Raw genomic sequence first — 25,975 nt, forward strand, 5'->3', positions numbered from 1 at the left:
TCATGATATGTGATTTATTAGATCAAAAATTAAACAGAGACAATTTTTTCGGAAAACTGTATAAGCCCATAATCGCCCGTCTCCATCCATTTTTCGGTTATAGCCTCCATTTTTTCGGCTAAACCTTGTGGCAAACCGCAGACAATATCAGCTTTAATCGTTCGTAAGGTACAGAGTTTCGTCGGATTAAAATTTTGCAATGCTTCATCAATCGGAGTGGTGGGATCCCAGTTTTTTTCACCAAACAATTTTCTATAGTTTAGATCTCCCTTAAATATTACGAGTGTTGCTTTGGCCAATTCTTTGTACAGCTCGGGTTTCACGTCACGCATGTAAGAAAAATCGACCGGTAAAGTCCAGAAGTTGTCTTCAATAACAACCCATGTTCCATTTGCGACATAGTTGAACCATTTAATGCCCACCTGTCTCAGATATTCGTCCACGTTCATTCTCAAATGATCTATCGTCCATCGAAAGTCGGTGGCCATGACATCGGAAATGAACCAAGGGATGGTTTTTACGTAAAATCGGATTTTTGAAGCTAGTTTCTTTGTAGTTAAATAATCAGCGATACATAAATCGGTAAAAAGTTCATAGCCAGAATTGTCCAACACGATATCTTTGCACAGAAAATAATAACAGCTTAAACCAAAAATTTATTAGGTAGTGGGTATACATACCTATAATCGCCGATGATTGTGCACCAGAAACCGCCATCCATACTTTTTCAGAATGATCGCACAAAATATTCGGCTCTAAACTCTCCAAATTAAATAAATCGTCAGTGTTTGAAGTCATTTCACCATTTGATAAAGACAAGTCACATTTGTTGCCCCATAAATTAATCTAAAGTAGGTAATACCTAAATATTTCGAACTGTAATAAATAAACAAAAAGTCTATTACTTTTAACAAATGAATAAAGTCCTCTTTCTTAGGTTCGTCCGACTTTTCTAAAACTTCTATCAAGTACTGGGCAAGTTTGGCCATAACAGGTAATGCTTGGAAATGGGAATCCCTCTTCTGCTTCAAAAATGGATCATAATTTTTTAATGTATTTCTAAAAAGGAATTTTATTTAATTAACGACACCGATTATAAAATTACTGTGACCATCGAACAAATTCTTCATTTGGCCAAACTATACAGGCTGTTCCGTCTAAACCTCACATTAGAAGTATTGGTAGTTCTAATAATGATAGTCAACTGAAAACTTGTATACGACCATAATCTCTTAGGTCCTGTTCAATGAAAATATTTCCAAAATGGTAACTCTTTCGGTTATACCAAAAGTCGCTATCAACTTCCTTATTTTAAATGAAAAGCTATATTTTTTATGCGTTTTTGGATTACTAGAGTTATTGTAAATTTTTCCTATACCTAAATTTAGCCTTTTACGAAATATTTAGGGTTGTTAATATTTTTTTTGGATCTGCTCCTTCCAGTTCAAAAATCAATAACATTTTGGTTCATTTGAAAGAGGAAGCCTAGATCTTTCCTTTGGTGTTTTCAATTTCCTAAAAAAGAATAACTAACTCCAAATGTTTAAAGTTAAGTTTTCAGAACATTTAGCACCTATAACTCAATTTTTTCAAATGAAATACTACAAGTTTTATTTCAATAAATCGTAGAGAATTTAATTCTGTATCGATCTGTTATTAACACTCCCTATACCTATATCTTTAATAGTTTTCAAGTTACAATAGCTTTTTGTTGGGATTAAAAAATTCATAAGCTATAGGCTTATATTCACGTAGGTTGTCATGGAGACGAAAGAAAACGTGAGAAATTAAAGTTTTTTAAACCAACATTCAATGAATTTATTTTATTTTTAGGGGATGGATAACTCAATGTTGAACAGAGTTTATCGTTTATTTAATCAGAAATATTCTTATGGCAAACCAATGAAAAATAGCTGTGGTTAGTAAAAAAATTTCTACAATGTCAAAAAAAAACAACATAACTTGTAAATTATCACAGATAGGTATAGGGAATGCTAATACAGATCGATACAGAAAAAAATTCTCCTCCATCTAGTAAAATAAAAATTGGGACACCCCATTTTTTCATTTTTCAAAAAATCTTAAATATTTCGAAAACGGTTAAACTTAGGTAAAGGGAAAGCTGATAAAAACAGCCATAAAATAACTCAGGTAATCCAAAAACGCGGTAAAAAAACATGGCTTTCCATTTAATGTAAGAAAGTTGATACCGACTTCCGGTATAACCGGAAGTGTCACCATCTTGAAAATATTTTCATTGAGTAGAACTCAACGGATTATGGCTGAGTACCAACTTATAAATAAATATCTTTATTAGACCTTCCAATAATTCTAATGTGGGATTTAGACGGAACAGCCTGTAGATAATAATTAATAATACGTACGTCACTTCAAATGCTTCTCTGATTCTTCTGTACATATAACATTCAGATAACAGCCATATTACGGAAAAAAACGTAACATTTCCGTCTTTGTCAGATTGTCCAGTAATGTAATCGTTGTAAAATTTCACATCTGGAGCATCGGATACAATTTTTCTCAGCGATTTATTCGTTTGGATTTCGTATTTCAATTTGGAGAGCTCACCAATTACTGATTTAAGATCATTTTGACCTTCCTAAAAAATAAATTTAACTAAATAGAGCAGATACTATTAAACGTTACAAAAACTTTCATATATTCCTATTTATAATCAAAATCAAATTTATTGAAACTTGAAGTGTTTTCATAAACCAACTATTTACTTCTACTTCAAATATTTAAGTTACATAAAATGACACTTTATGTAAAGCAACTTATTGTTGATATTCTGATTTGTTGAAGATGGTATTGTAGAACATAGGTGACAAAAATTTTTGTGAATTCGCCACAACGTTTCGATACCTTTATTGTATCTTCATCAGGCGAGGAATTTTCGCTTGTTTTGCTTATGATGAGGCATACTCAGTCAAAGAATTAATGAAAAGCATTGCAACAAAGTGAATAATAATATGAGAAATAAAAATCAAAATTACTTATAGTAATGAAAAGCATTGCAACAAAGTGAATAATAATATGAAAAATAAAAATCAAAATTACTTATAGTAAAAAATGTAGATAATTATTAAATGTACCTAAGAACTTATAATAATTATAATTAACGAAAATGTTAGAAGCAAAATCCATTAATTTTTGAGTTTTAATTTAGTAGGTGATTTTTTGACTTATTCTAATAAAGTAAGGAAAGTAATGCCGCAGTAGTGTCATTTCTAACTCATCATTGTGATGGTGACTGATAAATTTTTGCTTTGTGAAAAAAGAACAATAAGGCATAATATAAATAATTTTGAGCTTATTGTTTAATATGTTTTCTGTGAGGAACAGCAGAAATAAATAAATAAATAAAAACCATTCATAAGATTTATGTCTTTTCAACAAAAAATGTTGAAAAGACATACGTATTTTTAAAAATACTCAGTTTAGAAATGCTCAGTTAACGCAAACGTTTTAATAAATTATTAAAACAAATACATATTTTCACTTTTATAACTAGCATAGTTATTGCGCACTTACAGTGGATTTATTTAGTTAGCTGTGTGACCGAAAAAAATTGAGTTGTTTTAAACCATTCTATTGAAGCAATAAGGACAATATCATTCAGACTTCTATTTTGATTATTAAAAACTGATGTTTGTGCTGATAGGATTGTTTAAAATGATAAATGGGTATTGTCCCAAAAATTGAAAAATTTCTTGTTTCATTTAGTAGATGTATTTTTACTATTTAGGTATCGTACTTTTATGGCATTTTAAATCAAGATAAAAATAGTACTTACTTCACCATGTGCATTAGCTATTTCTTCCTTATTTCTAGCAAGACCATCAATGACTTGAGTTAAAATAACTGGCATGCGATTTTTGACTGTGTGGTGAGCAAAACTCCTACAATAATATTGTCAAGATAAAGTATTTAATATCATTTCAATTAATTCAATTCAATCACCTTTTGTAGAACGCAGTTAGGTAAACATTGCGTGGTGTCTTTAAATCCATACTTTGCGGACTGCAGTCGCACATTTTGAGTAGCAAAAATAAGAACTCCAAACTGGAAAAATACAGAGAATTTTGAGGTGAAGTCTTATTACAAATAACTGTCTTAACACCCTGTCAACAACGAAATTGTGCAAAACATTATGAAACGAGATTATCACTGTTCGAATATGAGTTGGTATTAAAACTTTACATAAGCTTGATAAAATTAAAATAGCGGAACTGACCTACAGTGTTAAAGCGACTTTTAAGGTCAGGAAAGGACAAGGCCTGAAAATAATGGTACAATTTTGAGGTTAGGTTTATAACAACAAGTAAAAATGCAAGCATGATTGTGTAAAAAAAGTATACTTAATTAGGGCACATTCAGACCCTTTCAGAAAGAAAAAATAAATTATTCAATTGCACAATATTTTGTGTTATTCATGCATTTTTCAAATTACGCAAATACCTTCAATTAATTCGTAGTTGTCTACCTTATTAATTATTTTAATTAAACGTAAACCAAAACATTAACGTGAAGGAATTAATAAAATTTATAATATTTTTATAATCCATTCCACATTCATTCAAATTCCCATGCACCACCCCCTCTCTTTTTCTAGACCTAACCTCAAAATTACCCTAGATGTTTTGGCGGTTTTTAAGCATAAACGAGCAAAATCTAAAAAGACAAGCTAACTTGTATTCTTGTGTTGTGTGTTTTATTTTAACATGATTCAAAGCAGCATAAGGTAATGTAAACATGAAATACCACATTACAGGGATCTGAGTTATTTTTTCAGGTCTTTCTTTACTAAAGTTAAAGATAATGAAGAGAGTGTGGAAAAGGACGGGTACGTAAACGTTTAGCAATGTTTCATTTCCACTTTAAAAGACTAGTTACAAATTACCGAACAATTAATTCATGTTTACCCCAACTTAGAAAAATTGCCGTCTCTGATGGGGGCCCCTTGCAAGCGAAACAAAGTGGTAAGAGGCCAAGGAAGTCAAGCAGTGCTGATAGTTCCCCAGATGTCAAGTAAATATAAATAAACTTGAAATTGATTTGTTTTAACTCGGCTGTTTTTACAGGAAGGCATGTCCCTCCAGTGCCTCTCCAGAAAAGTCGGATAAAGGTATGTGATATAACATATAACGGATATACTAATACTACATTTTATATTTCGAGTGAATAACTAAATTTTTAAAATGCTTGTAAAGTAGGTATATTTAATGCAAAGAAGGCAAATTAATAATTCCCTACCTTAAACGTGATACTCACATGTGTGTTTATACACCTTCATTCAAAAATAATGTTTTTAAATGTGGGCGACTATTATCTAAATACTTCTACTTGATAGTGGTAATGGGTATTTAATTTTTTATTGATAAATTTGTGGCCACGTACTTGAAATTTTTTTATTGATAAATATTTCAATACTTGTTTTCTACTTCTTTATTTTGTTTTGTGCGATAAATATTTGAATTGTTGTCCTAATTACATTATTACTTATCAGCTTATTACTGTTAAATTCATTAAAATAATGGTAAAAAAATCAAATGAACAAATAATGAAAACATAGAAATGTAACTAATTTAAGTATAAGTGGGTTAACGTTTTACATTCGGTCTTTAAAATAACGAAAATATACTGTAATTAACTACACGTACGAATTGTTAAATACATAGTATGTAAATTTGAATTGGAAATCTAATACAGCTTCTTGTAGTCCAGTATAGCTTTTTGTAGTCCATGGTCTTATATTTCATGTAAAAAACAATGTTTCAATCTTTTGTTATTTTTTTGGAGCTTGTTCTAGTTTTAATATACTACAGTGGAACCTCGTTAAGTCGAATTACCCTATCTCCAAAAAATTATAAAATGTAGATTTACAAAAATTAACTTCTTATGACATAAAATTTTAAAATTGCATGCGTCCGTATAGATGAGTCTAATGTTAAAAGTATTTTTTGATAAACTATCTTAAAAATAATAGTGACGCAGCAACCAGCGTGTGCTGTTTTAAACTTAATTTTTTTCTCTATGCATGTGTAGTTTTGCAGATTTTTTCTAGCCTTGTAATTAAAACTAATTAATTAAAAATATCAATATCAATAAAATTATAGTTATTAATAATACGGGAGTGAAAACACAAGCTTAAATTTCGTGGGCTGTCATTATGCAATTTTCGTATGAGTGTTATTCAAAATTTTTTTGTTGAAACATTTTAATTTCAAACACACTTAAGAAGTGTGTTTTAAAATAGTGTTTATAATCTAGGAGTCAGATGTTAAAAAGAAGGCTTAAAATGTTACCAACAAAAAAATACGAGTATAAAAACATTATTAATAGAAATTTTGTGATTTCTAGTAGAATTATGCTTAAATAATACTTTGGGCAAAAAATTCCTAACAAAATTCTTGCTAGCACCAAAATTATACGTTTACTTGAATTTTAATTTTGACTTAAATAAATATTTTATAGGACTAGTGACATTTTTTAGTGTTTTTTTACAAAACAGAAAAAATTTAAAAAAAATGTTTTTTGTAGCGCCTTAATACTAATTCATTAATTTTAAAAGTTATAAGGAGTGTTAATATTATAAGGTATTCCTATGCATACGTAGATAAGAATATAAATTATTTAATTATTGCAAACGCTGAATTCTGTGTAATTAATAGTTTTTGGGATATAGCAAAAATATACTTTTAGTAGACTTACTTTGTACAGGGTGCTGCAATTTGGATGCCCAAATAGGTGATCTCCGAAACTAAGATGTTTAGATAAAAACGAGTGACACATTTTCGTATCCGTTTTCTGAGAAAATAATGTTGGTCAAAACTACATCTCGCTATCGTCTTTTGTTTTCGACTAATAAACAAAAGTTGACATTTTAGCGAAATTTTAAAAAATTCATATCTTCCTTATTACAAAAGATACACATTTGAAACACATACATTATAGAGGCACTTTTTTACAGAGAATTTAATAGTGTTACCAGTGATTTTTTTGAACCGTTCGTTTAGGTGTAATAACATAAAATTGTTTTTTTAAATAGGAATCATAGTTAGCTATGACATTTTTGAAAAGCTTATTTTTTTCTGAACTGAAAACAGTATAAATACAGTTTGATATTTTTATATACTTTTGATAAAAAATATAAAAAATATTTTAAAGTAGTTTGCCATGGAAAAATTATTTCATATAAAAGGTGTGAATAATCTAGAAATTTTGTGAACTGTTATTAAAGTAAAAAAATGTGAAATTATTCAAATAAGCTATGATAAATTTATTTTCAATTGAACAAATATACGATCGTCGCGATTTTAATTAATTAAAAAATGTGCAGAAATTGAAAACAATGTGTCACTAACCATTTGATGACACTTTTTTATGATTTAGTAAAGTGCAATGGAGGTGACGTTGATAATGTTATGTATTTTTTTACGGCAGATGGGATTTGATTTTGGTATTTCGATTGACATTTTTTTGTAAAATAAAATTTTATTGACAAACAATTATACAATTAATAAAATTTTTCTTTTTCCCGATATTTCATGTTTAATATTTTTTAATTAATTAATTTTAATTAATTGAATAACAATGTAGGCTTGCCATTTTAAATCTAAAGACAAATAATTTTTATTAATCGCAGAAATTTGATCTAATAATTATTTATTATGCTGTTTTTGAATTAATTAGTGTTAAAAAATTCATTGAATTATAAATACTTGTTGAGTAGTATATTTTTCGTAGTTTCAATTAAAAATACAAAATTTGTTCATGGCCTACTATAAAAAAGCGAAATGTTTTGTTTTATAAATAATTTAAATAATTTAATAATTTAAAATAATGTATTGCACAAGTAAAAAAAATAAACTTTTCGAAAATGTCATAGCCAACTATGATTCCTATTTAAAAAAATATAACTTTATGTTAACATTTTTAAATTCTCCGTAAAAAAGTGCCTTTATAATGTCTATGTTTCAAATGTGTATCTTTTATAATAAGGAAGATATGAATTGTTTAAGATTTCGCTAAAATGTTAACTTTTGTTTTTAAGTCAAAAACAAAAGACGATAGCGGGATGTGGTTTTGACCAAAATTATTTTCTCAAAAAACGGACCCTAGAATGTGTCACTCGTGTTTCTCTAAACCTCTTAGTTTCGGAGATCCTCTATTTGAACATCCAAAATGCAGCACTCTGTACATGAATCAGATACAGATCTTTTGTGTTTACTGCTTTGCCTTCGGGGTGACAGAAAAAATCTTTCATTGTTTTGTATTTCTTTCGAAAAACTTAACAGAACTCGAATTTTGTGTAAAATTCTTCATTAGTTTCAGTATTTGTAACGAAAGCAGGTTTCAGAATTTCCATAGCGTTTACAAAATCTTTGAGTGAAGATGCTCATCATCGCACTGTTAAACTAATTATTGCACACAACTTTAATTTTTGGCTAATACAGGGTGTTTCACATAATTTTACGAGGCCTGCGGCTGTAAAATACCAGCAACAATATATATTCCGTTATGAACTCGATTACAAACTTTGAAAAATTGGATAGTCTTCTCTAGTTTGTTCACCCCTTCAAAAAATTACAACGTTTTAAGTTTTAAGTGAGAAGATAAATAGATTAGAATCATATACATACCGTCTCTTGATAGAACACATAATAATTGTTGGTGAAAAACAGAATTTTAACAGTCATTAGTTTTACTTTTCCATGAATCCAAACATTTTTGAATTTTATTTTTTTTTACCTTATTTTAATAAATAATAGATATACATAAATAATAATTATTATGTAAATGTTACATCAGTGAATACAGAAAAAAGTTAAGTTAGTGTTTTCAAAATGAATGATGTTAGAAAACTGAAAAAACCTCAGATGATAGAATTTAAACACTTTTAACTGTGTCCCAAATTTCAAGTGCTCTGTTAAACCGTTTTAAAAGAATTTAACTCCATCCATTTTTACCGACCCTGTATTATAGGATTACATGTAGAAATATGATTTTCGTACACAAATCTTTACATATTTTAAATTGTATTAACATCTTTTAATATAATTAGTTTTTTTAACACACTTTTATATTAACATCTTAAAGTCACTAATAATTGACATTGAAACAATCCGTATCACATTTTTTGTTAACAGAGAACAAAAAGAATGTGGAAAAGTCACCTAAAGTAGCTTCGCCCAGTCAAACGCCAGTAAAATCTCTGCTAGGTAATAATTAATAATTTATAACCATTAGAGTTTTTTCTACTAAAATTCAACACTTCAGCTAAAGATTCTGGCGAAAATGATTCGTATAATCCAAATGTTGCAAAATATCATCCTCTTGAAGATGCCACCTGGAGGCAAGGTGAACGGTTAGTATATTAATTTTTTCTACGGTTAGCTGCATTCGAAATTAAATTTGTGTTAATTTCAGAGTGCCATATATCGCCTTAACTCGAACATTGGAGGAAATTGGAAGTATATCAAGCAGATTAAAAATAATTGAAATTTTAAGTAACTTTTTCCGTTCTGTAATACTCCTAAGCCCTGATGATTTGTTGCCGTCGCTTTATTTGTGTTTGAATAAGCTTGGCCCGGCCTATGAAGGTTATTTTTTTAATTGTTATTTAATTTCTTAATTTTAAAAATTGCAATTTAGGTCTTGAGCTTGGTGTTGCTGAAACCAGTCTAATGAAAGCAATTGCCTCTTCCACTGGTCGATCGATGTCGCAAATAAAAACCGATTGTCAGGAATTAGGTGACCTTGGTTTGGTCGCTGAACAGTCAAAAACAAACCAAAGAATGCTTTTTCAACCTGCACGTCTTACAGTTTTTGGCGTTTTTGAAAAATTGAAAGAAATCGCCAAATTGACCGGACACGCTGTAATTTTTGATACTTAATTTCCCAGTGAAATATTTCAGTGTTTAATTTTTTAGTCACAAACTAAGAAAATTGAAAAAATTCAAACAATGTTCGTGGCTTGTAAAAAATCGGAAGCACGATTTTTAATCCGTTCACTGACTGGTAAATTACGAATTGGATTGGCAGAACAGTCAGTTTTGCAAGCACTGGCTTTGGCGTGTACTCTAAACCCGCCAAATTCGAAATCGCCAGTGAAAAGTGTGAATGTAGCGAAAAAAATTGCCTCGGATGATTTCAAAGAGAATTATGATAAGTTGGCTCTGATCCTTAAAACCACTTATTGGTACTGTTAATTGCATTATTTTTGTTGTTTTTTTTTTAACAATTAGTTTTGCGTAGCGAGTGCCCTAATTACGACATGATAATTCCAAGGTTGTTATCGGACGGAATTGAAAAATTGCCCGAATATTGCAAACTCACTCCAGGGATTCCCCTGAAGCCCATGTTGGCGCATCCTACGAAAGGAATCCAGGAGGTTTTGCACCGATTTGATGGGCTGAAGTTTACTTGCGAATGGAAGTATGACGGGGAGAGAGCTCAGGTAAAGTACTGAAAATTTTATAATATTTAAGGCTGAAATGTATTGAAATCAGTTTTTGGTTTCATTCAAAAAAATTTTTTTATTCCAGAAACATACGTTAAAAAATTACTAACCCATTGTTATGAGAACGACGAAGTAAAGATGCAAATTGTTTTATTGTATATTTTTTGTAAATTATACAGGGTGACCCAGGGACGTGTAATCGGTCTATAACTTTTTTGCTATTTAAAATATTGCCATGCCGTTTTCATTATACGATACAAAGGGTGTTGTATACAGGATGGTGAGCAACAAAGTTGTATTTTTAATGGAACACCTTTTATATTATTGCATAATTGGATTCTGCGTGAAAAGTAATGTAACTTTATATAAAGTATAATGGGTTCTATCTTTTCGTTTTAGAGTTATTCAACTTTTTGTTATAAAAAAGATAAACATATTTGAAAAATCACTGCGAAGTCGCTTATGAATATTTTCCGATAAATTTACAGCAGAAAAATTTAGAAAATTTTGTAGTTTTAGCAAATAGTTGACTTTTAATTAAAACACGCAGATAAAATACAGGGCTGTGTCAAAACGCAAAAAGTTGAATAACTGATTTTTTCAAATGGAACTCCATGTATTTTTTTACACGTATTGATAGCATTTTGCATATGCTTTCTAATGGTATAAGGTTTGCATATCAAATTTAAAATGTTTGAAGATTTAAAAAAAATATATTATAAGAAATTTTGTTATTCTAGAATTTGATAAGTCAAATGGTAATTTATTTTTGATATACAGGGTATATCAGAACTCACTCCCCACCGGAAAGGTGCTAGTGGTAACAGCAATAGAGATGGCAAAAATGCAAAAAAGTAGATCTTTTATTCTTAGTTTGTGAGATACAGAGGTCTCAAAATGACCAATCCCAGAAGCTCTCTTCCAGGTGTAGTGCATACAGTAGATGCGTTACTAAGGAATGAAAAATAATTTAAGTGCCCACTTTTATTGTCCGTTCTACCTATTTTTTGTTTTCCTAGCAACGTGTTTTGTTCCCCTTGGCCTCCAGAGCAAGGCCTTTTGTGATTGGATATTTTCAAACGTTCTTATCTCCCAAACGCAAACAGTTAGAATTTTTTTGTAAAGTAACTTTAGCTTCAGAATTGCCTAAACTATACGCATATTTCCGGTGGGGAGTGAGTTCTGATACAGGATGTATACTAATGTGGCTTATTACATTAGTAATATATTTATTACTTTATACGTAAATGAATTTTGCTGATCAAGAATTAATATTAAAATAAATAAAAAAATAAAATCGTGTGAAAGCTTATAAAAGTGCTATCGATACGTGTAAAGAAATACATGGTGTTCCATTTCAAAAAATGAGTTTTTCAACTTTTTGCGTTTTAGCACACCCTGTACCTTACCTAAGTGTTTCAAGTAAAAGTTGACTATTGCTAAAATTACAGGATATTCTGAGTTTTTTTGTTGCAAATTTATCGGAAAATATTCCTAGGCGACTTTGCAGTGATTTTTCAAAAATTGTTTTTTTTTATAACGAAAATTTGAATAATTCCGAGACAAAAGCAGATAGATTCATAATAGTTTATATAAACTTACATTATTTTTTGTGTAGAATCTAATTATGCAAAAATATATAGGACTGTTCCATTTAAAAACATATAATTTTGGTTCACCACCCTGTATACAACACCCTGTGTATAATACAAATATTTTTAGTTTGTGGACTTTAAGTCGATCTATCGGATAATGAAAACGGCATAGCAATATTTCAAGTAACAAAAAAAGGTATAGACCAATTACGTAACCCTGGGTCACCCTCTATCAACTCGTATTAAATTCGTAAATGTTTTGTTTAAAACGAAATACTTTTTTTAGTCTTTAGGATTTTTTTCTTGCTTTAAAACGTATTTGGAATACCAATAAGAGTAATAAGTAACGGAAATTTTAAGTTGTTACGTAGGTCTAGCGGGTGCTCAAAAACTGGCGCACCAACTCAGTGGTAGCTTCGTTGTTGAGAACCATGTAAAAATTTTGAAAAAATTCCTAAAGTCATATTTTAAAAAAATGTGGAGCTACAAACTTACTTTGTTAACTTCTTCAGTTTTCATTGTTTTTTAATGTTTTATATTTTACACTAAAATAATTGTTCACTGACACATTATGATGAATAATTATTATCAGTCATGAAGTAATTGAAAAAAATCACTAATTTTAATCGGAAATAGTTAAGTTTTGTAATAAAGTTTTTAAGTTTAAGGGACGGTTTATAAAAAGCGAATTAAAAATTTAACACCGAATTAAACCAATTCGATATTAATAAGTTGTCATTTAAAATGCATTGACATAATGTAAAGTTAATCTCGAATTAAAATTCGATTGCAATTAAATGTTCTGTAAACCGGCCCTCAGTATCTAATAGAATATTACACTAAACTGGACTGAAAAATCATTAAATTAGTTCAGTTACATTCTTTTACCGTTTTATAACGCAAAAAATTGTTACGTTTTTTATCCAGACATTTATTTTTTATAATTTTTCATAAAAAAAGAATTTTGTTGAAGATGACATTTTTCTCTTTTCCAGCATTTCTCCACAATTTTTATTTATTTCGCGTAATTTTAGAGAAATAAGCCCGATAACATTAAATTAGGAGGGAGATGCTGTAAATTTTTTATTCTTTTTATACTTTGAGAGCGTTTTTAAACGGTAGTAACAGTTTTTTTCGCAAAATTTTACCAAATCGTAGCGAAATCTATATAAAAGTATTCCAAAATTTTTAGGCGTTAAGGTTGATATAATCGAATTTTTATAAAATAAATAAATAAATAAAATAAATGTAGTTTGGAAATGAATCTATTTTGCAGTTTTTTTTTTCAGGAACACTATTATATTGCAATGATTCATTCAAATTGAGTCGAAAATTTTTACTCGCCAAAAGTTACTTAAAAAATCGGCCAAATTAAGTAAAAATGTCGTTTTTAACATTATCTAGCGCTTAAACACGTTTCTAAACTAAACAATCTGTTTTTACTCGATTGTGTTAGAACCAAAATAATATGAAACCACTTAATTACGATATCATTACTACGACGTTGTTCAGCTGAAAGCACGATTATTTCGAGGAATTTTGTCACAAATAAGCCGCAAATAAGTCATGAATTAGTCGAATATGGTGTTGGTTTTGTATATTTAAACGCATTGTTGACATACAATAAAAAATCACCAAATGGCCACTTCATTCTATCGAGGAAGATAAAAAATAACTAAATCAAATAAAAAAAAATAATAAAAAATAAAAATAATAAAAATCACCAAATGGCTACTTTATTCTATGGAGTAAGATAAAAAAATAACTAAAGCAAAATTTTAGCTATCTGGTGTTTTTTTTTATTTAATTTGGTGATTTTTTTATTCTATCGGTAAAAAAAACAAACATTTCTCAATTCCTTTCGGAAACTCGTGCTCCGCACTCGTTGTAGAAATCACTTACAGATAATGAACAACTTTTCTTTACTTGTATAATAAACTACTATTTTTTTTTCTAAACTGAAAATTGAATTATTTTGATTAGGTTACTTACAGATTAATTTTTTTTACTATTTTTGTTATTAATTATTATTAATTTTCATCTGTTTGACGCCTTATTTTCCAATAACTTGATTACAATTGAATAATTTAATTTTCATTCCTATTTGTTTTTTCAGATTCACATAAGCGGCAAAGACGTTTTCATATTTAGCCGTAATCAAGAAAACAACACTTCTAAATACCCCGACATCATATCTCGAATAGACAAATGTAAAGACGAAAAGGTGCAATCATGTGTTCTTGATTGTGAAGCTGTTGCTTGGGATCGAGAAAGAAAAGTCATTCTTCCTTTTCAAATTCTCAGTACCCGGAAGCGTAAAGTAATGTTTTTTAACACCCAATTTTTACGATTTATAAAATTCAATCAATTATTTTGTACAGGATGCGGATGAATCGTCAATCAAAGTCCAAGTTTGTGTCTTCATGTTTGATCTTTTATACTTAAACGGCGAATCATTAGTGAAAAAACCGTTCATCGAACGTCGAAATCTCCTAAAAGAGCATTTCAAAGAAGTGGAAGGGGAGTGGTGTTTTGTCACTTCTCTAGATACAAACACTATGGAAGAAGTCCAAGAATTCCTAGAGGAGAGTATCAAGGGAAATTGTGAGGGTTTAATGGTGAAAACTTTGGAAAAGGAAGCCACGTACGAAATCGCCAAACGCTCACACAATTGGCTCAAACTGAAAAAAGACTACTTGGACAGTTGTGGCGATACTCTCGATCTAGTGGTCATTGGGGGTTATCTGGGCAAAGGGAAACGGACGGGAACCTACGGAGGCTTTCTCTTGGCTTGCTATGATCAAGAAAGCGAGGAGTTCCAAAGCATTTGCAAGATTGGAACTGGATTTTCGGATGAAGCCCTTCAACAACATTCTGAATTTTTGAAAAATCACGTTATTCAGGGTCCAAAACCATATTACAGGTTTGATGGGAGTCATGAGCCGGACCACTGGTTTGATTCGGTGCAAGTGTGGGAGGTGAAATGCGCCGATTTGTCACTCTCTCCCGTACACAGAGCAGGAATTGGAATTGTGAGTAATAAATTTGATCATTTGCAATTTCAGTAGGAAATTCGTTAAATTCAAATCAGTCTCATTTGTTGTTGGAATTGTTTACTAACCAGCACAGAGTAAAGTTAGCATAATAATTATATTGAGTCATTTTACGTGACTCCAATGTTGATAGTTTTAAGGATAATTCGCGGGAGTAGGATCTGGATAGTTACGACAAGTCACAATTAATTGCATGAAGTCTCGTGCAATTGATTACAGAACCAATTCGAATTACGAGTTTTCTAGCTCATTAATCGATTTAATGTGTTGTAGCAATCCAGAGGTTGTTATTAATTCTGGTGTTATTAATGCTGATTTGGTTTCTGATGACCACTTAGTATTTTGCGTCTTAGCTTTTTCAAAACATCATAGAAGAGTACTGAAATTTATTTTTTATAGAAACTTCAAAAATTTAGTTATAAACTCGGTTATAAATTAGTTCTAAATGATTTTTTCTACTTCGGCTTCATTTTGTGGTCATTAACTCATTACATTACGCGATTTGCGTATCGTAATATCCAACGGAGTGCAATAATAATTACACTAAAAACCAGGATATTTTAGTTGGATAATGTTGACAACCTAGTTTTTTGACAATTATCTGAGAGAACTGTCAATGTCAATCGTCACCTGTTTCAAGTGCATAATTTAATCAAATTAATTAAATACGACCTTTAGAGGCTTTCGTATGAGTCCTGATATGTAGTAATTTGAGATCTCATTATCCTTAGGCCAAATTTCAAATTCCACGTATTTGCCACAAAAGCCCGTATTTGTTAAAGGATACATTGCAAAACGTCTTGGACACTTTCAGTATACATTTGTACGAATAAACTAATGACGATCCAAATTATTAATTTCATTCCACTGTCTGTGCGCAAGTGTTGCCACAAATTCCCTAAATTTCGAAATTAATTTTTTTTGGTACAAAAAGTGTGAAGTAGAAAAAATACTGTATGATATCTCGTTTATAAGGCATTTTGTCGCACTTCCTCTATTATCGCACTCCTCGCTGTGCTCTTCGTGTCCTAAATCCGTGCGTGCGACAAAATGCATCTTATAAAACTCGTACCATAATATACTATTATTCTTCGACACTATCAAAATTTCAGATTTTTCTCCTATGTATTATGCCTTGTTAAGTATAATTCGAAGAATAAAATGTTGTATTTAACTCGTTTTCGTTTCGTTTCGGTTTTTACTCACGATTTGATAATCCATTCGTGAAATAATAGTATATTAAAAAACAAGTTTTATAAGGGTTGATTTGTCAGACGAATCCTAAGTTAGAAAACGAGATGAGTGCGCCAAAACCCTTAAAAATGAGTATTTTATGCTATTTTTACTTTATCTTTTTTTGTCGCCTAGGGAATTTTCTGTCAAATGGTAACGGTAATGAATAATAAATAAGAAATGATGGTTAAATCGATCGTTCGTGTATTCCACGCATTATCGATGAAACTCTTGAAAACTAAAGTACTCTGTTCTTTGACTTCTAGTCATGGACGTTAATAAACGTATTATAAAAGCCAAAGTAGAAAAATAACTGTAAAGAATGCGCCTTGGAACTAGAGCTCAGTACTCTATACAGAATGTTTCACATAATTTTACTCTCGCCTATAAAATGCAATCAGCATTACATATTCCCTTTTTCCACAACTGTGTGATAAAAAAAAATGAACATAATAAATGAACATAACACGTATACAGGTTGTCCGTTTTTCGAGCTCCACCAAGGGGATCTCAGTTATTATAAGAGATACGAGGTCGGTTAAATTAGGGCAGAGTTGCGCATTTCTATATTGAACAATTACCTAAAAGAAAATTTAATTTGTCATTTTTAGTTTTTGAATTACTGGAATAAATCGAAAATGTGTAATTTTCGTTTGTATTTGTTTAAGCGAAAACATAAAGAACTAGAGTTTTCAAGTATAACATTCTCCAGGCACTACTTTTAAATCTAAACATCGTTCTTGATGTTAAGTTACAACTCTTTTTGTATTTTTGAAAATTGTTTTTATTTCTGATTACAACGATGTATCACATGTTATGATTGCTGATCAAAATAGAGAAAAATGCATTTTTGCGAGGAGTGCTTTAGAAAAAACACCAACAATTTTGTTTTTAAACAAACTAGATTTTAGAGATTTAATTAAATTTAGATCTGGAAGGTTCACATTTCCGCCTAGCTTATTTATTTAACAACTAATCGATATGATAAGCTACAACCAAAGTTGAATGTTGTAATTCTGACATCAAGAACGTCTTGGAAAAGGCAATGACAGATTTATATTTCTTGTAAAAAAGTCTATAATGTCCTACCTTAAAACGTCTAGTTCTTTTGGTTTTCGCTTAAAAAAATAAAAACGATGATTATTTTTTTTATTTTTTTCAATAATTCAAAAATTAAAGATCACCCATCAAATTTTCTTTCAGATAATTGTTCAGCCTAAAAATGCGCAACTTTGCCCTAATTTAACCGACCTCGTATCTCTTATAATAACTTAGATCCTCATGGTGGAGCTCGAAAAACGAACACTTGTAGGTAGGATAAAGATACGGCATTGACTAAGTATAAAAAAACAACACTAACGATTGGATAGCTTATCTTCTAAACAACTGTGAAATTTGAAAATACAATGAGGCAAGAAAAGCAAGCATTAGTTAATTCTCGTTAGTAGAAAAATGTTTTCGTCGCCAGATTGCTTCTATTGATGAATTTCAACAAAATAATTGATAATTTAAAATCAAATGCTATTGGTGTTGACAACATTTCAGCAAAGATGTTAAGATTATGTTCAGCCATATTGACGAAATTTACCTATTTCTCATATTGTTGGCAGCTGCATTGAGGTTGGATATTATCCTGAAATGTAGTGTGCGTTCTTTACCAAAATTGAAAATCCCACAGCATGCTCTAACTTGAGACTTATTAGCAATATATTACCCGTTTTATCAAAAAATTTAGAAAAAGCAAATTATAACCAGGTTTACAGCTATCTTGTTTTTGGAGGTATATAGTTACTAATAAATATAAAGATAATTATAATTACAGTACAATATCTGGATTTTTCTGAAGCTCACTTTTATGTGCTAAATTACGTTTTTATGGTTTCCACAAAAGTTTAACTTTTTTTTTCATTCGTATGTGATAAAGAGGAAACAAATTGTTAATATAAGCACCTGATAATCAAGAACACGTAATATTACACCCAATATTCCGCAACGCTCAACTTGGGGCCACTTTTATTTTTATTTATATCGCAGAAATATTAGAATCTGTAAATGATGTAGATTGAGCTTGCAGTTTTATTAATCAAGATCTAAATGAAATCTTCGTAATGTCTAAAAGCACTGGTTCGAACTAAATGCGATCAAATGTTCGTTAAGTTGTATTTCCACAAGAAACACAAAATGGACTTGAAAATTAATCTCATATTTGTACTACACAAATAGGTGTCACTAACAACAAAAATTCTTGCAATTATAATGAAACTGCTAGTCAGAAAACATGGTAATTTGGTTGTAAAGAGGTCTTTTGCCTTAAAAATGCTATATGTATTCCAATTACCTACAATATTTTGTATTTTAAACTTCGAAAAACTATGTGAATCATTGGTACTTTCCAACCTTATCTGTGGTGTTGTTACAAAATTCGCGTTTTCGTTTTATTTTATAATTTAAGAATCTTTCACCATATACAGGATGTCTCAAAATTGACGCCAGTGCTTTTAGGGTTTGCTTCAGAAGACTAAAACAAATCGAAAGTTAAGAGTGGAAAATTGTCCGATTGCCCTTCATTATCGAGTTATTGATACGAAACTAAAATTGGAAATTTAAACATTAAATTTTATTACAAGCGAATTTACCAAATTTGTTGCCACAAAATACGCTACAATGCGATTTAGAAACTTTTCCGCATATGCCCTAGCCTCTGTAGCGGCATTGCCATCGTTCACACCTCTAACTTATAACCGAGCTTTTAACAAAATTTGACAAAATCTCGAATGTAATAATGTATTAATATCGTATCATTTTAAACATACAAAACCGAAGGAACTTAATAATACTCCTCAGTAGACAGAGTGATCCAAAGAATTTTAACATAGCTAACATCAACTAATGAATTATGTTCCACAAATAATTGGAAAGGCAGCATAAAGCTTAATATTTACATTTTTATCAATAACTCGAAAACTAAAGACAATTGGAAATTTTTTTACTCTTAACTTTCGATTTGTATTAACCTCCTGAGTCAAATTCCTAATGCACGGGCGTCAATTTTGAGACATCCTGTATACACCGCAAAAATAAAAGAACTTGGTTAGCTACTGTGTGAAAACGCTAATAAACAAAATAATGAATCAAGCTGAAGAGTAAAATAATTAAGTTTTGAATAATAATATTTAATTAGAAGTCTCCGTCAGTTTGCACAAATTTATCAATCACAAAGAAAAAAACAGGCCTCATCTGTAAATTCAAATGATCGCTTGGTACTACATTGATTATTTGGCTCAGTTGATTTATTTTGACTTACTTTCAGCACTACTATCATAAAATATTTACACAACTAGCAAATTCACACTGTAATTATGTTTATAAACACATGTTTTTATTTGTTAAAATATTTTTAGTTAGTAATTAATAATGTAGTCGATTTTACCAATTTAAAGTGCGCGCCAGCCCAGAACGGTCTCCCTAAGATCACTAGCGCCATCCCCTAGCGGGGGTGTTGGGAAAAACTCCCTCTCGCTCACTGCCCTTCGTCGAGGACAGACCCTTGTAAATAGCGTGTAAATAAAATCTTTTAAAATCCCCGTCAGTTTAAGTCATCCGACCCCCAAAACTTCCCACAAATCATCAGGTGTGGGGTAGAAGAAGCCCGTAAGTGTTCTTTTTTTGTGAATTAGTGATTTAGACTTATGATAAATTAAGAAAAGTTGTGACCACGTGGTGGGTACTGCCGTGTGGGGAAATATGGCGAAACTGGGAGAAGTGGGTGAATTAGGAGACAACATTAGGAAGGCTCCGGTCAGTTCGGCGCGTACGCTTTTTAATATTCTATTCGGAACGGGCCAAAGACTAAACCGTACAAAAATTTGTGACTTTGAGGGTTTCGTGTGGGAGGTAGACTCGGATGAATGTCAACAGAAAATTGAAAACATAAAAAGGGGGTACAGTGTCGCGGAACTTACGGCGGTTTGCGTGCTTTTGGGTATAAGTTACGATGGGACAGCAGAGGACCTCGCGACGCGGCTGTGCATCGCATTAACAGACTTTAGTGCCCTCAATGCCGTTGCGGAAGTGGAGGATGACGAAGAGGAAGACATCCATACCGTAGCTAATGATACAGAAGTGGCGACGGGCAATCGACCTGCTTCGAGACAACAAATCATGCCGCAGACCCCAGTGCCGAATTTTTCGATATCGTTTAGAGACGTGGAGGATTCGATACGACCCTTTTCAGGCACAGACCCGGCGTATCCAGTCGAAAAGTTCGTGGCTGATTTTGAAGATTTGGCAATGTTGTTGGGATGGGGAGATTTGCAATCATTTTTATTTGCAAAAAAGTCGTTAATCGGGTTAGCCAAAATGTTTGTCCAGGGTTTACACGGAGTAAGGACGTGGTACGACCTCAAAACTCGATTAGTGCGAGAGTTCGCGGCCAAAATAAACAGCGCGGAGTTGCATCAACAATTACGGGAAAGAAAAATGAAAAAAAGTGAATCTGCGTATGAATATTTTCTTTTGATGAAGGAGTTGGCTTCACGGGGCAATATTGAAGAAGAAGCGGTGGTGCACTACATCGTAGAAGGAATCTTAGATGACAGTGAAAACAAATTAATGTTGTACGAGGCGTCCAGCTACGACCAATTACGAATTAAATTAGAAGTCTACGAAAAATTTAAGCGATCGAAAAATCTGAAAATTGCCGGATCCAGCAGAGGAGAGTACCGGGGGGTTAAGGAAAAACCGAAAACGTCCGCATTTGCCGAAGACAAAAAGCATTTGGGCCCAATTCCAAGGAAATGTTTTAATTGCAGCCTTATAGGACACGTAGCGGCCCAATGTCCGAAACCGAAGAGGGAGAAAGGTTCTTGTTACGGCTGTGGGAAACTGGACCATGTCATAGCAAATTGTTCCGATAGAAAAAGGAAAGAGAGGCCCATTGAGCGAAGCGAAACGGCAAGGAATCACGCAATGCTTGTCGAGAAGTCGGGGAGAGACTGCGAAGTTGCGGTGGACCTTGAATTAGGTGATATTGCTAAAAATCTTTTAGGTGTAGTTGATTCAGGTAGTCCTATATCTTTCATAAAATCATTCCTCATACCACACAATTTGCGTAAGCCTTATTTGGACACTCAGTGTTACACCGGGATTAATTCTTCAAAATTGATAATTTTAGCTCTTTACGAAGGAACTGTGTTTGTAAATAGTATTAAGACGTCTATCCTATTTCATGTCGTACCCGATGAAACAATGAAGTATGATGTCGCATTGGGAAGGAATTTTTTGTTCACTTCGGGATTGAAAATAAGTTTTGACGATAATAATATGATAATTGAACAAAAACCTAATGAGCGACGCGAAAGTTTTGATAATGAATTGCTCTTAATCGACACCACAGTGTTTGAAGGCAAGGAATTAGATTGTGTTATAAATCCTGAATTACCTCGAGAAACTTTACAAAAGGTAGAAAATTTAGTTTATGAATATAACCTGCCTAAAGTCAATGATACCCAAGGCACTCCGACCGATTTTCAAACCAAAATTATTTTAAGACCGGATCATACTCCTTTTAATTTTTATCCTAGGCGTTTGTCTTTTTACGAAAAAACTCAATTACAAAAGATTTTAGATGATTTACAAAGAGAAGGCATTATTAAGGAAAGCAACTCACCTTATGCTTCTCCAATTGTTTTGGTACCCAAAAAATCAGGAGAATTAAGGCTGTGTGTAGATTTTAGAGAATTAAATAAATTAGTAGTAAAAGATAGATATCCTTTACCTTTTATTGACGACGAATTGGATAAGCTAAGAGACAGGCGTTATTTTACTAAATTGGATTTAAAAAGTGCATTTCACCAAATTAAACTAGCAGAGGACTCTACGCAATATACGTCATTCATTACTCCAATGGGCCAATATGAATATGAACGATTACCTTTCGGGTTTTGTAACAGTCCCAGTATTTTTATGAGGTATATACACGCAATTTTTAGGGATTTGGTAAGAGAATCAAAAATTTGTATCTTTTTAGACGACATTTTAATACCTTCTGTGACTATCGAAGAAAATTTGCAACTTTTAAAAACGGTGTTGGTAAGGCTCAAAACAAACAATTTAGAGTTGAGATTAGATAAATGCTATTTCCTTATGACTAGTATTTGCTACTTAGGATATGATAGTAATTCAGAAGGAATTTCTCCTACGTCGGAGCACATTGATTCTGTTTTTCGTTTTCCAGTCCCCACTAACGCTAAACAATTACAAAGCTTCTTAGGACTAATAAGCTACTTCCGGAGATTTATTAAGGATTTTTCGATATTCGCAAAGCCTTTATATGACTTAATTAAAAAAAAATGCCGTTTTTGAATTTAAGGAAAAAGAGCTGACAGCTTTTGAATTATTAAAAAATTTACTTGTATCTCACCCCATACTTGCCATTTATTCACCTAACGCAGAGACAGAGCTTCATTGTGACGCATCAGCTGAAGGATTTGGTGCCGTTTTACTACAAAAACAACCGGATAATAAATTCCATCCGATTTCATTTTTTAGCAAAAGGACCACGGGAAATGAGAGTAAATATCACAGCTATGAATTAGAGTGTTTGGCGATTATATATGCCCTGAAACGGTATCATCCTTATTTGCAAGGTATCAAATTTAAAATTGTTACAGATTGTAATAGTATCACCTTAACCTTACATAAAAAGGAGTTGAATCCCAGAATAGCTAGATGGGCATTGTTTTTACAAAATTATGATTACATGTTAGAGCACAGAAATGGCAATCAAATGAAACACGTAGATGCTCTTAGTCGAAATCATGTGCTTATTTTGGAAGATAATACATTTGAGCAAAATTTGTCTTTCAAACAAAATCAAGATTCTTCTTTAGCTGAAATTCGTAATTTACTAGAAAATCAGGAACATTCAAAATTCGAATTAAGAAACGGGCTAATCTATTATAAGTTTAAGAATAAGTCGTTATTTTATATACCCGCAAAAATGGAACAGCAAGTAATTAGAAAATATCATGATGATTTTGGACACTTAGGTGTAGATAAAGTAGTAGAATTGATTACAAGGTATTATTGGTTTCCTAAATTACGGTCTAAAGTTAGTGAATATATATCAAATTGTCTGAAGTGCATATCTTTTTCTCCTAACTCAGGTAAACAGGAAGGTGAGTTACATAATATTCCTAAAGGCGAGGAACCTTTTCAAATTGTGCATATTGACCACTACGGTCCTCTTGAAAAAAGTACTACCCAACATAAATATGTTTTTGAAATTATAGATACCTTCAGTAAATTTGTAAAGTTATACCCGACTAAGACGGCCAATAGTGATGAGGTAATAAAGCACCTAAAAACTTATTTTCAATACTACAGCAAGCCTAAAAAATTTTTAATATCAGATAGGGGTACTGCCTTTACTTCAAATAAATTTAAATCATTTATGGAATCTGAAAACATCAAGCATGTATTGATAGCTACAGCGGCTCCTAAAGCGAATGGACAAATAGAAAGAGTTAATCGCGTATTAACACCCATGCTTGCCAAACTGACGGTAGAGTTAAATAAATGGGACAAAAGTTTACCACAACTCGAACTAGTTCTAAATAATGCAGTAAATCGTTCCACGGGGTATTCCCCTTCAAAATTACTATTTGGGGTCAATCAAAGCTACTTGGAGGATGATAATATTAAAACGTATTTAGAGTCTATACAAAAGGATAGTCGTGATTTACTTACAATTAGGGCCGAAGCAAGTACGAAAATGGAATTGGTCGGTAAATATAATAAAGACCAATTTGACAACCGTCATAAGAGTCCTAGAAAATACCAGGTAGGTGATTATGTTGTAATTAAAAACGTGGATGTAAGTGTGGGCGTCAATAAAAAATTAATACCAAAATTTAGAGGCCCCTATATGGTGTCAGAAATCTATTCAAATGACAGATACCTTTTGAAAGACATTCATGGCTTTCAACATACGCAAGTACCGTTCTCTGGAGTGTACGATACTTCCAGAATGAGACCATGGTTGTCGAGTGATTGCAATTCACTTGTCAAGCTTAATTAGTTAGTTAGAATTTGTAGTTAGCAATGCATTGTTGGTATTCCCATTCCTGACAACTCTACTAAAACATTTTTAATATCTATTTGTTCTGCAATCACCCTTTTCATTTATATAATTGTAATAGATTATAAGTTTTAAAGTTAAGTTTTCTGTGTTTTAAAAGTTTGTTATTTACGGATTATGAATTTTTGAATTTTATGTCTCTTATGAATTATGATGGACTAAGTACAGTTATGAATTTTTGAAGTTTATGTCGCTTATGTCTCTTATGAATTATAATGCATTATGTATTATGTATGAATTCATTTATACTTGATGAATTTGCTTATGTTATTATGTTTATTATGTTTTTTTTATGTTTATGTGCAATTATGTTTAAGTTTACCTAAGAATTTTATGGAATTTTAGTTATGTTTACCAGGTTTAGGTTACATTTATGAATTTTGAAAAACTTATGCTACCATCCTTATGTTATATCGATCGAGGGCGATCGAAGTCAGGCTGGCCGAGTTGTAGTCGATTTTACCAATTTAAAGTGCGCGCCAGCCCAGAACGGTCTCCCTAAGATCACTAGCGCCATCCCCTAGCGGGGGTGTTGGGAAAAACTCCCTCTCGCTCACTGCCCTTCGTCGAGGACAGACCCTTGTAAATAGCGTGTAAATAAAATCTTTTAAAATCCCCGTCAGTTTAAGTCATCCGACCCCCAAAACTTCCCACAATAATAATCTGTTCATCGCTTAAGAATTCTTTTGCTGTTTTCTCATTATTAACGCCAAGATATTTCTCAAAATTCGGTGAAAAGTTCGTTATATATGGAAAATTGCGTCAAGCTTTAAGTCAAATTTAGTTCATTATATCCGAAAGTTCGTTATAAGCGGGTGTGCTATAACCGGACCCCATTGTATATTTTTGCTTAGTTTGCTACTTATAAATTAATTATTGCATGGTACTTACAAATCAAATAAAAACGATCTGTAATTATTATTAAATTAAATGTGTTTTAGGTTGATTCTGAGAAGGGAATTTCGCTACGATTCCCTAGATTTGTCCGTATAAGAGAGGATAAGTCTTCAGAAGAGGCAACATCGTCGCAACAGGTCGCTTCAATGTATTCTAACCAAGAACAAGTGAAGAATCAAGCTGGTACAAGCAACAAAGCGGCCGAGGAAGACTTCTATTAAGCAAAATAATTGATCAAGTGAACTGAAGTAACAAAATATTTATTTAGTTATATGTACAACTCTGTAATGGTATACATTTTTTTATCACAGTATGTTTTTGATTGTTCCCCTTTAAATAACCCCTTCAATTCTTCAATAACAATATAGCAAAGAATGAAAATAATTTAACAGAACTTTTGGAACTTTTCGATTTGATTTGAAAACAATGATAGGCATTGGAGCCCAAGGCCAATGTTCTACCAAAGTATTTTTAATATATCAAACGCTCGTGTGGTAATTAGTAGATTGCCGTAAAACATCAATTGAAATAATCTGATGTTTTAAATGTCTGTGAAGAATTGCCAGTTTGTTTT

General features: G+C 31.6%; 2 protein-coding genes across 6 annotated transcripts; one reads left to right on the forward strand and one right to left on the reverse strand.

Annotated features, from left to right (window-relative positions):
* Positions 1–4,640, reverse strand: LOC660287 (damage-control phosphatase ARMT1). 4 transcript variants are annotated; one of them, XM_064354615.1, is made up of 7 exons: positions 4,505–4,640; positions 3,982–4,083; positions 3,815–3,920; positions 2,385–2,617; positions 906–1,059; positions 681–846; positions 1–619 (listed from the first exon to the last, which is right to left on the reverse strand). In XM_064354615.1, the coding sequence occupies exons 2-7, from the start codon at positions 4,053–4,055 to the stop codon at positions 30–32; spliced, it is 1,323 nt and encodes a 440-aa protein (XP_064210685.1). In that variant the 5' UTR covers positions 4,056–4,083; positions 4,505–4,640; the 3' UTR covers positions 1–29. The 4 variants fall into 4 exon arrangements, with proteins under 4 accessions (XP_064210685.1, XP_064210681.1, XP_015833761.2 ...); XM_064354611.1 differs by having other exon boundaries at positions 4,480–4,621; XM_015978275.2 differs by lacking the exon at positions 4,505–4,640 and adding an exon at positions 4,142–4,437.
* On the forward strand, positions 4,623–25,711 carry DNAlig1 (DNA ligase 1). 2 transcript variants are annotated; one of them, XM_008192956.3, is made up of 13 exons: positions 4,623–4,762; positions 4,814–4,864; positions 4,954–5,049; positions 5,103–5,146; positions 9,171–9,242; positions 9,301–9,388; positions 9,451–9,623; positions 9,676–9,899; positions 9,954–10,222; positions 10,279–10,480; positions 14,195–14,398; positions 14,460–15,110; positions 25,446–25,711. In XM_008192956.3, the coding sequence occupies exons 1-13, from the start codon at positions 4,743–4,745 to the stop codon at positions 25,620–25,622; spliced, it is 2,271 nt and encodes a 756-aa protein (XP_008191178.1). In that variant the 5' UTR covers positions 4,623–4,742; the 3' UTR covers positions 25,623–25,711. The 2 variants fall into 2 exon arrangements, with proteins under 2 accessions (XP_008191178.1, NP_001164142.1); NM_001170671.1 differs by having other exon boundaries at positions 4,677–4,762; positions 4,814–5,049.
* The last annotated feature ends 264 nt before the right edge of the window (positions 25,712–25,975 follow it).

Source organism: Tribolium castaneum, chromosome 1 (assembly GCF_031307605.1).
Source record: "Tribolium castaneum strain GA2 chromosome 1, icTriCast1.1, whole genome shotgun sequence".
Taxonomy (NCBI): Eukaryota; Metazoa; Arthropoda; class Insecta; order Coleoptera; family Tenebrionidae; genus Tribolium; species Tribolium castaneum.